Source organism: Falco biarmicus, chromosome 5, assembly GCF_023638135.1.
Source record: "Falco biarmicus isolate bFalBia1 chromosome 5, bFalBia1.pri, whole genome shotgun sequence".
NCBI classification, from domain to species: Eukaryota; Metazoa; Chordata; class Aves; order Falconiformes; family Falconidae; genus Falco; species Falco biarmicus.
Window position 1 is genome coordinate 54,971,504 of NC_079292.1, and position 18,663 is coordinate 54,990,166.

The window sequence follows — 18,663 nt, forward strand, 5'->3', positions numbered from 1 at the left end:
TTCAGTGCCACCTGAGGAACCCAAACCACTATAACTGGCTGTAGCCTTGCCACAAGTCTAGCCCATAAGGCTAGACAGAAAGATCAGCCAGCCCAAAAGCAGAAAGAAGTGGGGCAGAAAACAGAGAAAACCAAGGTGCAATTCACATTTTAAGTGCAATTTTTAAGACTCTGCATTGAAAATATAGTTAAAGTCATATGCCCTCCTCTTCCACAGAGGATACTAACGGAATAATCCAATTACTGCTACTGTCATCAGGCTAATTTCTTTTCTCAAGAGGTCTGGTTTTGGATAGAAATATTAAAATCTCCAAGCCTTGCACCATGTTCTCCTTCAAAAGCTAAGGATAGGAGTACACAACACTGAGCAAGTGCCTGTTCATGACTATGTCTCATTTGCTGCTGCAATCCAAGCCACCGTGGTGCAGTAGTGTGAGTCACAGAGCGCACACATGTGTGCTGAACACAAGCGTGAACCAAATGTCCAACCTCAAGAGACAGCACCACTTGCATTACATGCTTGTCTATGCGAATCACAGAGCAGGACTACACTGGGGTGAATCAGAGTGAGTCACTGTGGAAGCATGTGGCAGGGAGGGCGAGCACCCTACAAGCATGCTTGGGATGCACTGTGCATGGGTCACTTGTGCGGAAATCACAGCTCCTGAGACAATTCTGATGCAGGGCTTTGCTTACCTTCTGTGTGCATTTTTATCTTGTTTTCTATAGGAAATAAGACTTCTGCAAACCTGGTGTGTGTTTGTTTGTGCATGTGTCAGTCAGGCTTCCCAGTAACTCTTGAACTGGCTGGCCAGTTCCTACCTGGTTTGACAAAGGGGCAGAGGAGTCAAGGAGAATTAAATCCTTAAAGTGCTGTGCAACATACAGCCTGCAACCGCATGTGGTCCTGCATCCTTTGTCTGCCCCCACAGCAGTGCACATGATTCACCCACTCAACTCAAAGGCTCACTAGGCAATCAAACAAACTTCATCCTGACCTGGCAGCATGCCTGCAGTGGGCAGCCCCTATACCCAGAACCCCTGGGGCACCACAGTACATTGCTCTTTTGCCCAGCCAGCAGGTATAAAAGACACAGTGGAAACTGGGAGAAAAGTAACAGAAGACCTGGGGGAATGAGATTATTGTAGGGAGGAGGTGTAGACAGCTCTTGAAAAAATGAAACTGCTATGGGCACACCCACTTATTTGGACTGGACATCAATTGAAACAGGGCAGCAGGTGGAGAAATTAGATCCTTTTAATGCCCCTGGTCCTCACCATTGGGGGAAGGATGAGTTGAGCTCTTCTGAAGTCTCTTTACCCAGCTCAAGTTCTCTCCTCTGTGGACTCTCTGGTGTCTACTAAGGGCTGAGCTCACATTAGTCTTAGTATATAATTGCATTAAAGAGTCAATTAACCATGGGATGTGAATCCACTGAAAACAGGATTCATTCATTTGGGAGCTGACAAAATTACTTGTTCCATTGCCTTTCCACTCACTCTGTCTTCTCAACAAGCTGTTCCAATGTCAGGTCATAAAATTGACTTTCAAGCTTGCCAAATGCTGGGGGGGGGGGGGGGGGAGGTGGCGGGGGGGGGGGGGGGGTGGGGAAGGTGGGGTGAAAAAGCCTCTCATGTGGATTTGCAAAAGCAATGAGCAACTCTGGATGTCCATTCAGAGATACAACCTGAAAGGCCCAACTTTCAGAAGATGGAGATGCCCACTATTTTTTCACATTTGGGCTGCCTTAACCTGTCTCATGCTGGATGTCAAAAAAAAAAAAAAAAAGCACCTATAATCACTGTTCGCACTCAAAACGCTTTAACCTACTTCTTCGATTGCCATCGCTTCCTGGGAAGTGGGCAGAGCCCATTCAGATACCAGGTGTCTTGCGCCTGGCAGCTTGGCACTCCACTCTACCAGCCCCGATGCCACCTGTTCCCAACCCTCCCACCACCCACCCAGCCCTGCCATGCCGAGGAACAGGCTGAGCCTGGCCCACAGCCCAGGCCAAGAAGGAGCCCAAATGGAACCACACAGCTTGGAGACACAGAAGGCAGACACTTCTGAGAGATGCTCTCTCCATACACCATTATCTGACAAATGTGCCATTATCCAACAAGAGTCTCTCTCTCCACCTCCCAAGCGACTGACTCCTTTGTTAAGAGTCCATTGACCACTCATTTTTATCTACAGTACCTTCAGACGAGGATTGTCCTCCTTATGTTTCTCCTCAGCTCACTAGGTGGTGGTTTATGGTTTTATTTTTAACAGTCTTTAGTAGATAACTAAAAGGTATCAGTAACCATTGGCTCAGTGTGTCCCCTGAAGCAAAGTACATGCTCCCCTCTCTCAACCTCCTTCCATACTACACCAGCAACAGGAGGTTCCCTACTCCCCACAAGCCTTTGTGAACTGGAAGCAGTGGCAACACTGTATTTCTAATGGGGAGAGTCTCAGAAAGAGGTGGCCATCCCTTTCAGAGGGAAAATTCATTTATTTCAAGAGGGTGAGAGCTACATGCATCCATGTGCAAGCAAGAACATTTCTGGTGATAGTAATTTTACCTCGCACTCAGCCCCATGCAGGGTGGGTGACCTCTATGATTTGGTAGGCTTTAATGGAAGTTAAGACAATAAAACCCTCCTGGATCTCTGACCTTTGATAAATGTGAAGAGCTCATTAATGCAGCACACCAAATATTGAACCTTCAGATCAAGTAGGTTTGTGTTGGAGGCAGCCCCCATCAGCTGGCAGCCATAAACCCTCACCGCACACCACCTCACAGGCAGCTCTGCCCCAGCTGAGGTGACGCCACACAGTTGCCCCTGGCCAGGTCCTCATCCCTTAGCCCAGGGGGAGTAACCAGCAACACACAAGGCTGTCACAAACCTTTCCCAAGCTTCACCTCTCCTTACCCGCTCATCCGTGATGTGGTATAGACAATGCTAGACTGCATGTTCAGCTGCAGTGAGAGGATCACCAGCTCGTCAAGCTGGTGATGTGGAGATCGGTATTAACTGAGTAATTAAATCATTTCTGTAATTACTCTCACACAGCTATAAATAATGTAAGCCCACACGTTCTCTCTGGAAGCCACAATAGTGAGAGAAGAGAGGGTGAGGGATGCAAATGAAAAAGGAGAAATAATAATAAAACCACTTAACATTTGTACAGCACACTGCATTTTGAAAGGACAGTGCAAACAATAATTAAGAAATGGGTAGAGTGACAGGAGAGGGTGAGGGGAAGGGAAGCAAGAGAAGGGAGAGGAGGAGAAGGGTGGCAGGTGTGGAGCAGGATTTGAGACCCAGGAAGGCTGGCAGCTGGGTGGACATGCTGCACAGCCCCACGGCAGGGCTACACCATGTGGCTCTTCAACCCACACCTTTGTACTGCTGCAGCAAGCGAGGACGGGAGGGTAAGGACACAGCTCTGCTTCTGCAGAAAGCAAGCAGCAAAGCAAGCACCCAAGCAGGAGCTGGGACAAAGCACTGCACTGCACGAGCACACACCTGAAGCAGCCAGCAGCTCCATCACAGAGCATCTTCCTAATGATTCCCATCTGGCCCCTCCAGCGCAGAGGCTTGGCAGTGACTACACTGGCCCCAAACCAGGCAGCTAGAAAGGCTGCAGGGGGCCTTCCCCCTCCCCACCAGGCCTGGGGCCCCGGCACAGGGTGTGCTGGTAAGGGGAGGCACAGATGAGCCAGCCCCAGGCATGCTTTGGGAGACCCACTGGCCTTCCCCCGGGAGGAGCACTGATGCCAGTGTCCCCATCCCCCTCAAGGAACCATTTCTGATTCCCTTTGTGGCTCGGTGCAGAGCAGGGAGGGAATATTTCTGTCCAGGTGGAGGGGGAGGCAGTGCTCACAGGTGAAGCTGCCCAGTACCACTACCCTGTGCCCTGCCACAGCCCAGGCCTGCTCTCCTTACCGCATTTCCACCTGACAGGTTTCCCCTCCTGTTTCATGCCCCACATCCTGTTTGCTCAGCAGTTCTGCCACCCCCTGATCCCCAGCTCTTGCTCCCATAGCAAGCCAAGCAGCATCACCTGTGCAGGCATGTCTCCTCCTCTTTCCTCTCTGCCTTTTCCTATGCCATCCCCTGCTTCCCACCTTTTCCCAGCTCCCCACCCATGTCCTTGTTTCAGCATCTCTTCCAGATGCTCTGCCTCTGCATTGCTCCTCATCACACCCTGCATACCCTGCCCACCACCTCACCCACGTGCCAGCCCAGAGCCCCTGCTGCACAGTGCATTTATCCTGCCTAGACCCAACCAGGACCCCAGAGGAGAACTGCAGCCCCAGCATGGCCTGTGCAGCCCCCAGGTCTAGCTGCAGTTCTGAGGCACAGTTTGCAAGACAAGATCTTTTCAAGATGCATAGCAAACAGCTAAAAAGAGTCTGCTGCACATACGCAGTTTCTCATGCTCGTAACAATGCCAGCCTTGGGGCAGCCTGTGCAGTGGTAGCATAAGTACATTTCTAGTTGAAAGTCCTCCCCTGAAAGACACCCCTCCAGGCCTGTGCCTTTGCTCTGAGGACCTGTGGTGGTCAGGCAGAACCTTCGGAGGAAAACATGTCAGTACTTGCAACATGGGTAAATCACATATCTTCCCATGCCCCATTTTCAGAGAGCTGATTTATTTTCCAAATAAATAACGAAATAAATCAATCAGCTTGAGGCATACACCTGGCATAGGAAACTTTGCTCAAACAGTCATAGTCTGGCAAAGTTACAGGAAACCCCCAAGAGGATCTTATAATGGGGAATGCTGGGCAAGCTTACAATAGACAGCACTATCAGCCCTGCATACAATAAGCTCTCCTGCATGCCGCAGCTATTCAGCCACCTCTAACGGGGGTTACAGCTTCTCCTCCTGGAGTCCAGATTCTTACATGAAACATTGTATTTACTTCAGCTAGACAAATCCATTAATTGCTCCCCAGCAATTAGGTAGCCTTTGCCTTTTGTACAGCTCAAAGCACTTTACAAAAGCATTGTTATGGTCTCCTCGCAAAGGGCAAATTGCTGTAGACAGAAGTTGAGTAACTGTCTTAAAGTTATGTTTTATACCAAGCTTCAGTGAGAACTCGGGTCTGCTAGACCTGCTTGATTCTGCCGGCACCCTTTAGATCAGTCCTCCTGACTGTGTCTGCCTGCCTTTTTTGCTTTTTTCCTGCCTGCCGTTAGACTCTCCATGCTCTTCGTTCCTTCTTCCCACCTTCCTCTGAAATGTACATTTATTATTATTATCAGGCACTTCATAGATACACAGCTAGAAGCTACTGCCAAAGCACACAAGAAAAATTGCCTTGACAGAGCCTTTAGGGTATTTTTTTTCAGTCACTCTCAGAACTTACTCCTTTTTCTCTCCTTCTCCCTGCCCTCCCCCCCCAATCCTAGATTCCGAAGACGTTTTCCTGTCTGTCTCTCATCTCGTTCATCTTCTTTCTCCTCCGCTTTAGCTATATAACATTCTCCAGCATTTAGTTCAGTCCCGCTTGAAAACACCTGAAGCAACATGGTTTCTGTGCTCTTCCCTAAGGAGACCAGAGCACATCCTAATAAAATTCAGTGTCTGAACTTTTTTCTTGATACACATATAGATCATTTAATATTATCATTTAACATATCATAATATATAATTTAATATCTTTTTTCAACTTTATCCTGTCGCTCCGACTTACACTTCTGGCAGCTACACCAGACATTATTTTCTCTAATCTTAGTCTACCTCCATTCACTGCATATATAAATCATATCCTGACTCACTGTTCAGCCAATTTACAATACGCACATATAGCTGTTTCAGTCTTTCTTCATACATCAGTTCCTCCAGACCCTTAACAGAGTCACAGGCGACAATTTTATCTTTTTCTGTACCTTGTTTTTTTCCAGCCTGTGTATATGCAATTCCCTTAACTTCCTTCACAATCCACCCTCTCCAAACTTGGTTAATAAGGCAAATAAAAGGCAAAGAGAATAAGAGATTCCCTGGAAAGGATTGTTTCTCTGTGTCCCATGGTTATTGGGGGATGACATGCGGATCTAAAGCAGAAGCATCAGACAATTTCACACTCCATGTTTTCAATTTCGTTTTGAGGCCGGTTTAGGGTAGGGACAAATTTGAGTGTAATTAATTTAGATTTTGTGAGACAAGTAACCGCTTGGGGTTGTAATAAAGGACTGCCTGCTCCAGAATGAAAAAAACTAATCTCCTTGTCCAGCTGGGGATGGCACAAATTGATTTAATACTTTTGTGTTGAGTTTTTGTTTTGAAGAAAAGGGTTATAATAATGATTATAAATAACTGTGGGTCAGATCTCATCAAACTCCCAGATTTTCTCTAAATAAGTGCTCACAGATTTGGAGATCTACCCAAACATCATCACTATGAAAGTCAAGGTTAGAAAGCTAGCAAGGAAGACCTTTTCCACAAAAGCCCTGTCACTTGCCAGGTGCAAGCTGGGTGGAAATCAACCTTTTCCCCACAGATATTTCAATATTTCTATTTCTAGGCAAACAATGGCAACACTGCATTTAAACATTAGTAGGAAAGAGGCTAATTCAGCTTCTCTTTCCCTCAGGTAAGTTGCAGCGGTTACATTTGGAGCTAGGCAAGGAAAGGTCTTCTGTCACTCAAAAAAACCCCATCACTATAACAACAGAAGAAAACAAACACTCAGTACTCCTGGAAGAAGAATTCTATGACCCAAAATAAAGCAGCTTATAAATAGCTACAAGAGGCTGATGTAAAGGAACCAGACTTCAGTATTGCTTGGCATTTGTTGTCTGGGACAACTTTTTCCGAGGGAGTGCACCCGTGCTTCTGTGTAGTTGTCTTCTCCTTCAGCATCCTACCCCTGCCCCAGCACTGCCGCCGCCCGAAAGCACCTTGGCAGGGCATGAGCCTCACCAGAGTCCCTCCAGGTTTTCTTCTTCACAACTCTGTGACACTCAAGCTCAGATGGTTCCTTCAGGCTTCAGGTATCCAAGGCATTGCACTTCCAAGGCTTAGGGCAGATATGAAGTGCATCAGTAGAAATTATTAGGGGGGGAAAAAGCTATGGGGATATTTCAGGGAAAGTTATGTTTATATAACATTTTTTATATATATATATATACACACACATATATTATATATATATTTAAGATTTTTTTAATTTAAAATTCTGTAAGATTTTAAAAAAAAAATCTTGCTGGCCTTTTTTTTTTTTAAGTGACACCCTCCATCCCCACCCCCCAAAAAAATAATTACCAAACTCATGTTTTTTTCTTGTGACTCTTGAAAACTATACCCAAAAAAACCTGAAGGCCTTGAAATGGAGTTCCTCCCAAGCAAATGGGAGATAAAGTAGAGGGAAACTTGTAAAATTAAAAAAAGCAGACTGTTTAAATAGGATATTTAGTAAAAGAAACAATACATTTCTTTGAAAAGTCTTTTTTTTTCATTGAAATAATATTGGCAAGAGTACTTGAGGGTCTTGTTTAGAAAATGAGAGTTAACATTGAAGGATTTAATGGCCCTGGGGAGAGGTTAAAGCTCTTAAAAGTTCATTTCCAGGGTTCCTAATATCTAAGGGATTTTAAGTGCTGTAATTCATTTGTAAAGTAATAAAAATTGTTCTAGGGAAATTCTCAGATGCTAATTAAACTCCACAGAAATACACTACCTATATTCCCTTTCATTATATGAAAAAATGTCATTTTGTATGGATGGATTATACACAGATGTAAACATAAATTACAGAACCACCTGGCCTGTTATTACATGTGTATGCTCAAGGGAAAACCAACACTGGCATACCATACCAGCTTTTATTGTTTATAGCTCTGTGACCTACCTTTCTTCTCCCTCTCCAACTTTTGCAGCAGGCTCATAGTTTGAGGACACACAATATTTAGTTCATTATTTGTGAACTACACAGAGCTTTCGTTTGGCAGCAAGAGGAAACAGAGTACCAAAAGCAGAAGTAGTGTATTAATCATGTCCTAAATAAAATTATTAAAAGCTTGAAAGGAAACCACTGGTTATTTCATTTTATTTTTTAAGATTAAACTCATCTTTGCCACTCACTAGATTAGTCTAAGAAATATTTAAACTATTGCTATAATCAAATAGAGTTTCAGAGAAACAAAAATACTTTGTGAAATTACATGAACTGCATATAATTTTCCTTTGGAAGGAAAAAAGGGTTAGAAATCTTCTATCAACATTGAACCATACTCTTTCAATGTCTGCAGATCAAAATATGTCTTTTATCTCCCCCCCTTTCCAAGCAGCATTTTGTTCGGAATTTATTTCACTCCTGTTCATATAATCCATTCAAAGTGAACTTTTTATTTTGGTTTGGTTTTCCCTCCCCCCCCGAATTTCCTTCACACAGGCCTCTAAAATTTGCAGATGTCATCTTTAATGGAAATGAAACAGATTTACATCCAAAAAATGAGGTTTGCATTCACCACGCATCCCTAGTACTTAACCTTTGGAAACCTGAGAGTGAAAGTGCTTTGCTTTTAATTACAGATGTTCTGCTTTTAGCAGCACTGTCCCAGTGTCTTTGACTCTGTCCTGGTTTCAGTGTGTATCTAGGTGCTCAGCTTATCCAACTAGTTTTGGCTTCCCTGTACCTGCAGCATCACTTTGCTACACTCTGACCAGAAGCTTGTTTTCTTCCCTGGTGCTTTACACCTGTAGCCCAAATTTGGACTTGATCCCCTCCAAAATACCAAAGAATATTATTGCTGCAGCAGCATTACCCAGGCATGAAGTGATCACAGCAACCTTCAGCATTGAAAGGAAGAGAGCCAATGTTTTGGAAATCTTGACAATAAAAAAAAAATAATAAAATTTTTTTTAAAAAAAGGGGGGGGACAAGGATTTATGAAGTCAGGATGGAAAGTCAGAGAAAAAAATTCAGCTTTGGTGTGAATGGTGGGGAAAAAAACCAAGGTAGTAGAAAGAGTAGCAGAAAAGTCAGCTTTATGCTGTGTGAGAAAAGGAAGAATCTGTCCTAGAACAGATCACAGATTTTAGATTTCAAGTTTTTATTTCAGATATTACTACGGGCACAGCCCAATTTAACAGATCTTCTTTCCTACCCATTTATTTCCAACAGTATAGCTACCCTGCACAAGCAAGCCCTGGAAAAAATAGCAAGGGATGCAGAGAGAAAGGAGAATGATCTTCAGCTGGGAAAACATAATCATCCTGTTCTTCCAGTATTTTTCCTGGGTGCTGCCTGTGCACCATTATGCTACTATAAAGCTGCACAGTACATGAAGCTTTGGCAAAATAATGTCACTGTGGAGAACTAGCAAGGGACATTTCCACCAAAAGTGATGGTCACCAGCTGTGCTATAAGAGAACCCAAGGTATTTTCTGCTCTTACCTTCTCTGCTTTCATTATCCCCAAGTTGACTTTTTCTGTTATTTTAAAAAGTTAAGTAGTCTATCATTACAAAATGGACCAGTCAGCCAAATGGTGAGGTCGTTTTTTAGGCAAGAAGCTAAATCTTTTCCAACACTGTAAGTGTCCTAAATCTGAATAACAATTTGCTGTTCTCTTAAATTGCCTATAAATGTACATTGTTATTGTTATTTCCTTTTCTGTGACTGCTCCTTTACCTTATAGTTTTGGCCAAAAGTGATTTTAGGTAATACTGAAAATATAATGAAGAAAAGCCCAGCCCATTTCCAGTCTCAGGTCTGCAAACACAAGATACTGGCTTGTGTGCTTATCTGAACTGGAGCTTGGTTTGCAGCCTTGAATGTTTCCTTCCACCATCAGTCTCCTAAACAGAGAATCCTCATCTGTCAGCTATTTCCACACCATTATAGGATTGAATTTCTGCTTTCAAAACAACTGGGGAGAAAGGAGAAATTATTTTAAATGCTGGAATGGGAGCAGATGTGTTCACCAGACACAAGTGTATTGCAGTCCTCTGGACAAAGCAAACTAATGCTTAAGATCAGGCAACACAAAGCTATAAATGTCATTGCAGCAACTTCAGGCAAACTGAAGAGACCAGAGAGCTTCCACAAGCAAAGTTCTTGGATCACAAGCACCTAACATTGGTGGTGATGCACATTTCTCTCCTTTCCATATCACCTATTCTAGATTAATTACAGATCATCAGCGATCTGTGCTGATCCCTTTCGCGTCAGAGGTCCAGATGAGATGACGCTATCCTCCTAGTCCCTTTGCAAGGTGTCAGCACCAAAACAAGAACAGGAACTTCCTTGCAGGGCTGAAGCAGCGCAATCACTCTTCTACCCTGCCCTACAGCTGCAGGGCTTGGACCCCTCAGCCATCACTCCCAGGCCACCCAGCCCCACCAAAACAACTGCGGCAGTTCACGCTGTTTGACATCACTGCTGGCATGTTCATCTGAGACTGAAGGGACTGAACTGGCTATTACAAGACTCTTCTTCGGCAAAGTGGTCTCTCCAGAGCTGGAGTGAGGCACATCATGTGTCTATGCTTCATTTTCCTGGAACTAAACCCAGATTGCAGTGTGCCACAGATCATCTAGTTATTTTCTTCTGATGCCAAATTAGGCAGAGATTAAATGTAACACTGTGTAACAGCTAAACAGGTGGGATTAGAGACGTAAGCACCCAGGAGAGAAGCAGCAAAAACATATGCAAATACCTATATACTTATTTTTCAGAAGAGAAAGGCAAAACCCAGGGAAAACAAGTAGATATATACATTATCTACAAAACCTAGTCAAATGCAATATTAAAGAGCATGAGTTTTAACAAAACAATCAGCAGTGCCAGATGTTACACTTTCAGGAACATACCTCCACCTGCTGTGTTATACATAGGGCAGGATTCACAGCATTTTACTTGAGGCATCATGAGGAATCTGGGGTACAGCCTTCTTCAGTAATCAGTGCGGAGACATAGGCCTACCCCATGAGCATGTCACTGCACCCTGAGGTGGGTGGGGTGAGCTGTCCTCCAGTGGTGCCTCCTTCCCCACTGACTGTAATGATACCTAGACCTCCAGCTGGTAGGTAGCAAACTTCCAAATGCATGTGAACTGAGATGAAGTCAGCCTATAATGCATATTATACAATATTTCTGTCTATATATACAAGAAAAAAAAAAATCAGGTTTGAAATCCTCTCTTCTTTTCTTTCTTTTTTTTTTTTTTTGCCTGCCCTTTCATGTCTCAATTTACCAGCTTCACAGTGTATTACAAAACCCTTTTTACACATAGACACAAATTTCCTCCCAGACACACTTATTAAGCCCTCATTGAAGGTGAAACAGAATTTCACATGCTATTCCAGGGAGGGTGGTTTGACTGAGGAGTTTTTCGCATTAACCTCCAGAGAAGAGGGGCTTATCTGTCACACCAAGGCATTAGTGGTTTGTAGCATTCTTTAGGTATTATTGGTGCTACTGATCACAAATGCACATGGAGCATAACAAAGCTATAAGTGCAGGTCTGAACCTGTGAAATGCTGAGCAAGTTCAATCACAGCTGACTGCTGTGGGTGTTGAGGGGATGCTGAAAGAAGTGATCCATGCATGCTTGCAGGATCAAACTCCAGCCACACAAGTCATCTGCAAAGAAATTACTAAGAGTCACTAAAAGCAAAGCATTTGTCAAAGCCCTCAGTGGAAAATAAATCATTTGAGGACTTAGAAGGCTGACTTCAGTATTTTTAGTAGAATATCAATGTATTTACTCTCTACCATATTTTAATTCAATTCATCAAATAAATATTATCCATTAAAGATTATACACCTGTGAATCAGAAGGTGTAAAGGTCAGCCTTTCCAATTAATGTTTAAAAAGAAATCTTGCCCTTTCCTAAAACTGCAGATCTGTGTATGTAACCTGCTTCTCTTGTCTGCAAAACTACAAAAAAAGGGAGCTTGATAAAACACGAGTCTCCATTCATAAGGCTTCTGCCTTTGAGATCCCCATGGGCTTCCTGCCCACCAGAATACTCTTCAGAAGCAAGCCAGTGGGGTATACAGGGCAGTTGTGGGAGATGCTGCCTTCCCAAGGTAGAAAGAAAAATTTGCAAAGTTCAATAGGCCAGATCTCTCTTTGAATTATGGCACCGTAAATCTGGTTTAATCCTGCCAAAAGCAACGGGGCTGTGCTGGATTTACACTGCGGGAGTCTGAAATCAGAATTTGGCCTGCCATGTTCAAAGTCACAAGGACCTTTTCCCAGTGCTTAGGAGATCTGGCATCAGTTACACTTACACTTGTTCAAAGAGGATGTAAAATGTCACCATAAGTGTGAAATGCAGCACTCAAGCAATGAGGGCTTCAGAGCTCTTCTGCACAGACATCAATAACTATGCAATGCAGCAGGCAGGAGAGCATCAAGATGCAACGTTGTTGCCTGACTGTCCTCCAAGACAGAAAAGCTTTACTGTCGGTGGCATGGGGCAAAATGACATGACTTTAGCACTTGTGCAACTCTTGAAGGAAAGGGAAAAAAAAAGGCCTGTGGCTATTTTATTCCATGACTACTGCAGTCCAAAGGCTGATATGAGACAATAACACCGCATATTAACTGTATGTTATTTGGCAACTGAACGGTTGGTCAGAGTGAGAAAATAATTCGTGAGTAATTTATTCCCATCTACTCACCTACAATAACCTGCACTGGATTATTTATTTATAAGGTAAATAAAACAGAAAGTGCCTGGGTCTCTCAGCTCACTAAACCATTTTCTGAGGAAAAGCTGCCACGGTGGCCAGTTTAGTTCTTCCCTGTCATTCAATTAGACCCTATTCTGCCCGGTTAAATGTCTCAGATTCAGTTAAAAGTGACCTGTAAAAGAAAAAGGCTGTTGGCTTGTGTCCCTGTTTATTTCTTTGTGATGCACAAAGTGTGGACAAGAGGGTCTTCTCAATAAAGGGCTTGGCCCAGACTCTGGCACCGAGCCTGCAGGGAAAAGGACAGCCCACTCCTCTCAGATATTCCCACTGGCCCACAGCAGCCCAGAGGCCACTGTTAGCCACACCATCTGGCCAAATGCACATTCAGGTGTGAATTGCTGTGTGCCTTGTTTCTCCCAGAGGGGGAGACTTGTATCAGATCCAGCTGCACCCCGTAGAGGCTCCCCTAAGCTGAGAGTTTCAGCTGGCCAAAGATGCTGCTCCCTCTACATCTTGCCCTGTTCAAAACAGTAGCAGGAAGGCTTGTTTGTATAGTAATTCCCCAGAACAGTGGCTGGGGCCTGGGAAAACCGTGAAATGTCAGCGATATGAAGGAATAAAATAGCGCAGGAGGGCGGGGGTGGAAATACTTGGCTGGACTAGTTCAGACTGGTTAGTTGATTTAGCTAACACCTATTTAACTTCAAGAGCTAATGAACACTTCTGAGAGAGGATGGCTTTATTAAAGATTCAATTACTTTCCAATTAAGACGTAAGAGTCATATTAAACGTCCCTGAAAATCCCACAATGTCCTCCAGCTGCATGCAGGAAAAACCCAAGCTAGCATCCTTGACAATTCCAAGGTAAAGCACAGGCAAAAATAAAACCTTAAAAAAAAAGCACAATTATCAGGGGTCTTTACCCTTCCTAAGGAACAAGAAAAGGGCTGATTCTTTCGCAGCTCTCTTCTACGTGCTCCTTTCCCTCCTTGGTTTTTCTCTGTTGCAGATAATTCCACATGATTAATAGGCTCTTCTCAGTGGTGCTACACACAGTTAGCTCTTTTAATCTTTCTTTGAATCTCAGACTCTCTAATCCCCCAACTCTTCAGCCCCATGAGACTACACCTGAGGATCACAGAATAAGATACTACTTTCTGTTTTAAGTTTCAATCTGCGGGTCTGCGACAGAAGGAAGCTCAAATTTACCTTATCTGCCATGATCATAGAGGAGCCTCCATGGATGCCCAGGATGGGAGTGAGGGTCTGGGCAGAGATGAAGTCCAGGATCTGGGCAATGGCTTCCTGGTCGGTGTCATCAGCAAATACCACCCCTTGAATCTTCCGATCTGACATGAGGTCACAGATGCGGGTGATGATGCTTTTGGGATCTGTTTCATTCATGGCCACCAGCTCTACCCGAGGCACCACTGATAGGTGGTGGAAGTCATCTTTCTCGTGGGCATCTTTGATGGCCACTTCGTCTGAGGTCCCCACCAGGATGACTGCAATGCCAATGCTCGGGTGGCTTTTCTGGGCATGGGCCCCACTCCCTGTTGTCGCAAGGACTGCCAGCACCAGCCAAAACCTTGGAGAGTAGCACTCCACCCTGGGCCTCATCTTTGGCACTTACACTCCCTGAGTGAGGAAGAAGGAAAAGAAAAAGAAAAGAAAAAAAAAAAGAAGAAAGGGGAGAAAGTAAGAGAAAGAGAAAGCGATTAATTGACAAGTCAATCATACACTCAGCCTACAAGGCAGATCCATTGATCTTCAACCACTAGCCCTCCACCCACCAGTCCCTCTTGCCTGATACCCAGCCCTTTGGCTACGTTCAGGGCTCTGTTAAAGTGAGGTGGGGCTAGACCAGTCCAGCCTCTACTTCAGAGTTTGGAGTCACTTCAGAGAACAGCTGTCAGCAGAAGATGGGATCATGTCATCTCTCAAGTCCCATGTCACTCTGAGACCCAAGTCAAAAGTGATAGAGAATTGTCCTTTGATGGCTGATTGGCTGTCTTTGTGAAACTAGTCGCTTATGTCAAGTCTATGTCTAAGTGCTCACCCTCAACACAAAGGAATTACTGGTGCTTGTGATCAGTTTGGCCTTCTGCTAGAGGCATAGGCAGGGATGCTGAAGGGACCAGGCAGATAAGGGTTCCCTTTTACTTTTTCAGCATGGTTCCCCCAGGACAAATGGGCAAGGTCATTGGATGCCCATGTATGCTTCCTACCACCAGGACACACACAGCTCCAGTCTGTAGTACAGTCAGCCATATGCCTTTCACCTATACAAGGTTCATTTCTTTTTAAAAAGCCAGGAACACAAAATTTCCTGGCCGGTTATGGCCAAAACTGGATCAGTGCAGTGTGGGGAAGACAATCCCTCCAAGCCCATATAACAAATCCTTTTGCCCAGAAGCAGGAAGACCCACAAAGCTTACAAAGATTCACCCTCAGCTACTACAGCCAGGGATGTTACAGCAATCTTTTCCCTGACCACGTCCACTTTATTTTGTAATCATAACAGTAGAAATGGAAAAACCCAATGAGGTCATCTCTCCAGCCCCTGCCTGAGCAGGACTGTTCCCTGCAGGATTGTTCCTAGCTCTTTCTTTATTCTATCTCTTTTTAATAATAGTTCACATTTCCATAGCACTTTTCATCCTCAAAGCACTTTACAAACACTAAAAAATTAATTCTTTCAGCACCTATGCAGTGTAAATATCAGACATCCCCCCAGTCTGGAGACAACAACAGAGCAGCATCCACCCACCCCTCCCACCACCCCTGTGGGAGGCAGCACTGCTCAGTGTGCCCACCCAGGGCCATGCTGCTGTCCCAAGGAGATTTCAGGCATTTAAAATTAAAGAAGGCTCTTCCTCAGCACAAAAGGTCCTGCTCAGCTATTCATGCCCATAACTCTGTTCTTCAACAGCCAGGCATGCTTGCAATAAATACACCAGCCCTGCGATTGTTGGCACTACACCTCTGGCCTTGGGAGTCCAGGAATGAGACCCTTCAACACTGTTTACTGCTACACATGCCTCTATCAAATGAACAGAAGCCACAGCAGCAGGGAGAAAGCTAGCAAGACTTTGGGGAAGCTGGAAGTCCATGGAACAATCCTACCTGGAACCAGCCACCCACAGGGAAAGGGCACAGGAGGCCTGATCTTGCCTGGTCCAGGAGAACACGTAGGCTCAGCACTTGCTCCCTATTGTCATGCTAAAGCAGAGAGAACGTATCCTGCATTGATATTACTGGATAAATAAGCAGATAATAAAATAGATAATAAATATGCACAGGAGGAACCAAATCCGCTTAGGAGGCTGAAAGGGACCACAAGTGTGAAATACCAATCGATTCTAAACTCTCTGACAGACTCACTTTCTGAGAGATGCTCACAAGGAGAACCAAGAGACTTTGAGAGTTTGGCAAAATGAACAGCTAACTTCATTCCGGCAGGACTGTTATCTTCCAATTACGAGTCACTAAATTAGATTCCTTAACAGTGAAATGCAGTCCCTACTCCTGCAATGCTTTATTAACTTTAATGCACTCTATACGCTCTCTGTCTCTCATTCTCTTGCTCACTCACTTTAATGCTGTATTTGTTCTCTTTAAAATATGTCTCCTGCGATCCCTCTGCATAGAGGCACAGAGTATATTATGCTTGGTTAACCTGGGAGAAGTCTGTGTTTGGGCATAAAGGCAGACACCTGCCATGATCACCTGCATACCTCCTGCATCACTGCTATTTGAGCCCTGGGTTGGAAGGCTCCACAAAGTATTCCTGGTGGGAGAGGGGCTGGGAAAAACCTGCACTCTGCTCCCTGGGCATTACAGCTAGCCATGACAGCTGTCTGCCTTCACGCCCAAACACAGACTTCTCCCACAGGGAAAAACGCCAGCCAAGAAACCCATTCCTTTCTCTTCACCTGCATCAAAGCCATTTACCTCTGTGCAGCAGAAAAGAGCCCAGATCCTGAAGAGCACAGAGGTGCCAGTCTGTTGGGGCATGGGATGTGCCCCCCAGGCAGGTTTCTCCATTCAAAACAAGATGACTGAGTTCCCTGTACAGTGCCAGATCCTCAGGCTTTGGACAGATATGCAGGGAGCAGCCAGGGCTAGGAATATGCTAATGTGAAGTAGAGGTTGTCAGTGCCTCCACAGTCAACCTGATATCTTCAATTTGGATCCTCGGCCATAAGCCCCCTCTGGATCAAGCAGAGCAATGCCTACGTAGCCTCTATTGTGCCACCTGAGACAGGTCTCCCTCCATCTCTCACTCACATCCAACACTTCTGTCATACTCACAATGTTCTTCAGGTGCTCCATAGGCAGTCTGCATGCCAGAGAGCAGTGTGCTTCTGAGGGAATAACAGGTACCATGCCCAAGTTGGGCTCCCTCATGGGATGGGACCCAGGGGTGCAATAAGGCAGGGGAATGCCAATAAATCACACCCAACTCAGGGCTGAGTGGTGGTGGCCACCATTCAGTTCCCACAAGGCAGCAGCAGATTCACGGTGCAGAGCTGAACTGCTCAAGGACCACAACAGGAGTATTCATGGCGTTACAATCCCTTCCCTACCCTCCTTGGGGCTACCTTATGTTCACAAGCAGTAACCACTATCCACCTTTCTGTCCACATGCAAATGCTGGCTGTTGGAGAAAGGGACAAACGTCCTCGCACCGACCCCATCTCTCTGATCTGGCTCACTACAAGCCCCTCTTGAATGTCTGCTAGTACAGGAGAGGCAGGGGTGAACCAGCACAGACTTATTACCAGAAGAAGGTGACCCCAGAGCTATTGTGATAATGTGTTACTGCATACACAGCAGCAAGTTTTATCCATTACTTTCTACACTGTTCAAATGCAAAAGTTTAAAGCACCCAACCAAGGAAGCACTGGAGGCAGCATGCAGAGCTTCTCGAGTGGTGTTCCTGTTTCCAGTGAGGAAGAGAAACTGAGAAATTCACAAATACCTGACAAGGCTGCAGTTGTAAAACAGGGCATTTGCCCTTAGCTGTTTCAAGGAACTTTAATTTTGCTAGAGTATAAATTTACCAATCAAGAACAATTTTTAAAACATGCCAGTATATTTTATTACAAAGTATTTGCAACGCAGTGTTTGGAATCTTTTCTGTGATTTTGTCACTCTGAAACAATTTAGCAAACCCCAAACTCCAGTCTGGTAAGTTAAACCCTTTACACATTACTCCACTCTATTACATTGTCCCTTACTCCCTGTAAAATAGTATATGACAAGGCCATTAGACAAAGTGGTTTTACAGACATATCTGTATTTAGGTATAAACACGCCTGTAAAACCATTATACCTCTATAATCTCATTTTACTCACCAATAAAACATATCCACCATTGTAGAGGAATGCAGCATCTAGTTAGTGCTGCAGAGCAATGTTACACAATCACTGTTAAAATGGGAAGGGAAAGCTAACTTCTCTGACTGGAAATGCAAGAGGAATGTAGGTAGTCAGACAGTAATTATTCAGATTGGAATTTATCCAGGACCAAAGGTTAGATCGCTTAAAAATATCATGAGAACCTTATTTGACACTGCATTTTTATGTGGATCAGACCTAAGTTAAGTATTAATAGAAAATTATTAGGCTACACAGGCAAAATACAGCTCAGCATTTGGAGATATTTCTGGACAATATTTCAAAATACAGAAAGTACACAAATAGGTCACTGTGCATTCAACCAGGCTAACTGTAAATAAAGTACTACTCAGGCGGTGTACAGCAAAGCTAGGCAATCTTCAAGTCAGAGAAGAAACCAAGGCAGAATGCAGGCTGGTCCCAGGAGTTTGAGGGCAGTTCTGTCGCATGCTGGTGCTGGTACCTCCCTCTGCTGCAATTGTGCCAGCTGCGTAGCCTTGCACAATAGTCCCTTGGGAGGGTATTTGCAGGCCCCTAAAACCCTATCTCCAGGCTCAAGACAGCAAGAGGAAAGGAAGTTCTGTAACATTGCAGTCCCAGACAAAAAGCTGTCTC

The 18,663-nt window shown here is 44.5% G+C and overlaps 1 protein-coding gene across 1 annotated transcript in view; it reads right to left on the reverse strand.

The window, feature by feature from the left end:
* Nucleotides 1–18,663, reverse strand: part of LOC130150702 (glutamate receptor ionotropic, NMDA 2B-like) — an 86,346-nt gene that overhangs the window by 35,984 nt on the left and 31,699 nt on the right. Inside the window, exon 2 of the mRNA XM_056341896.1 lies at nucleotides 13,855–14,283. Within this exon, the coding sequence (XP_056197871.1) occupies nucleotides 13,855–14,265 (411 nt within the window). The 5' untranslated portion in view covers nucleotides 14,266–14,283. The remainder of the gene's footprint in view (nucleotides 1–13,854; nucleotides 14,284–18,663) is intronic.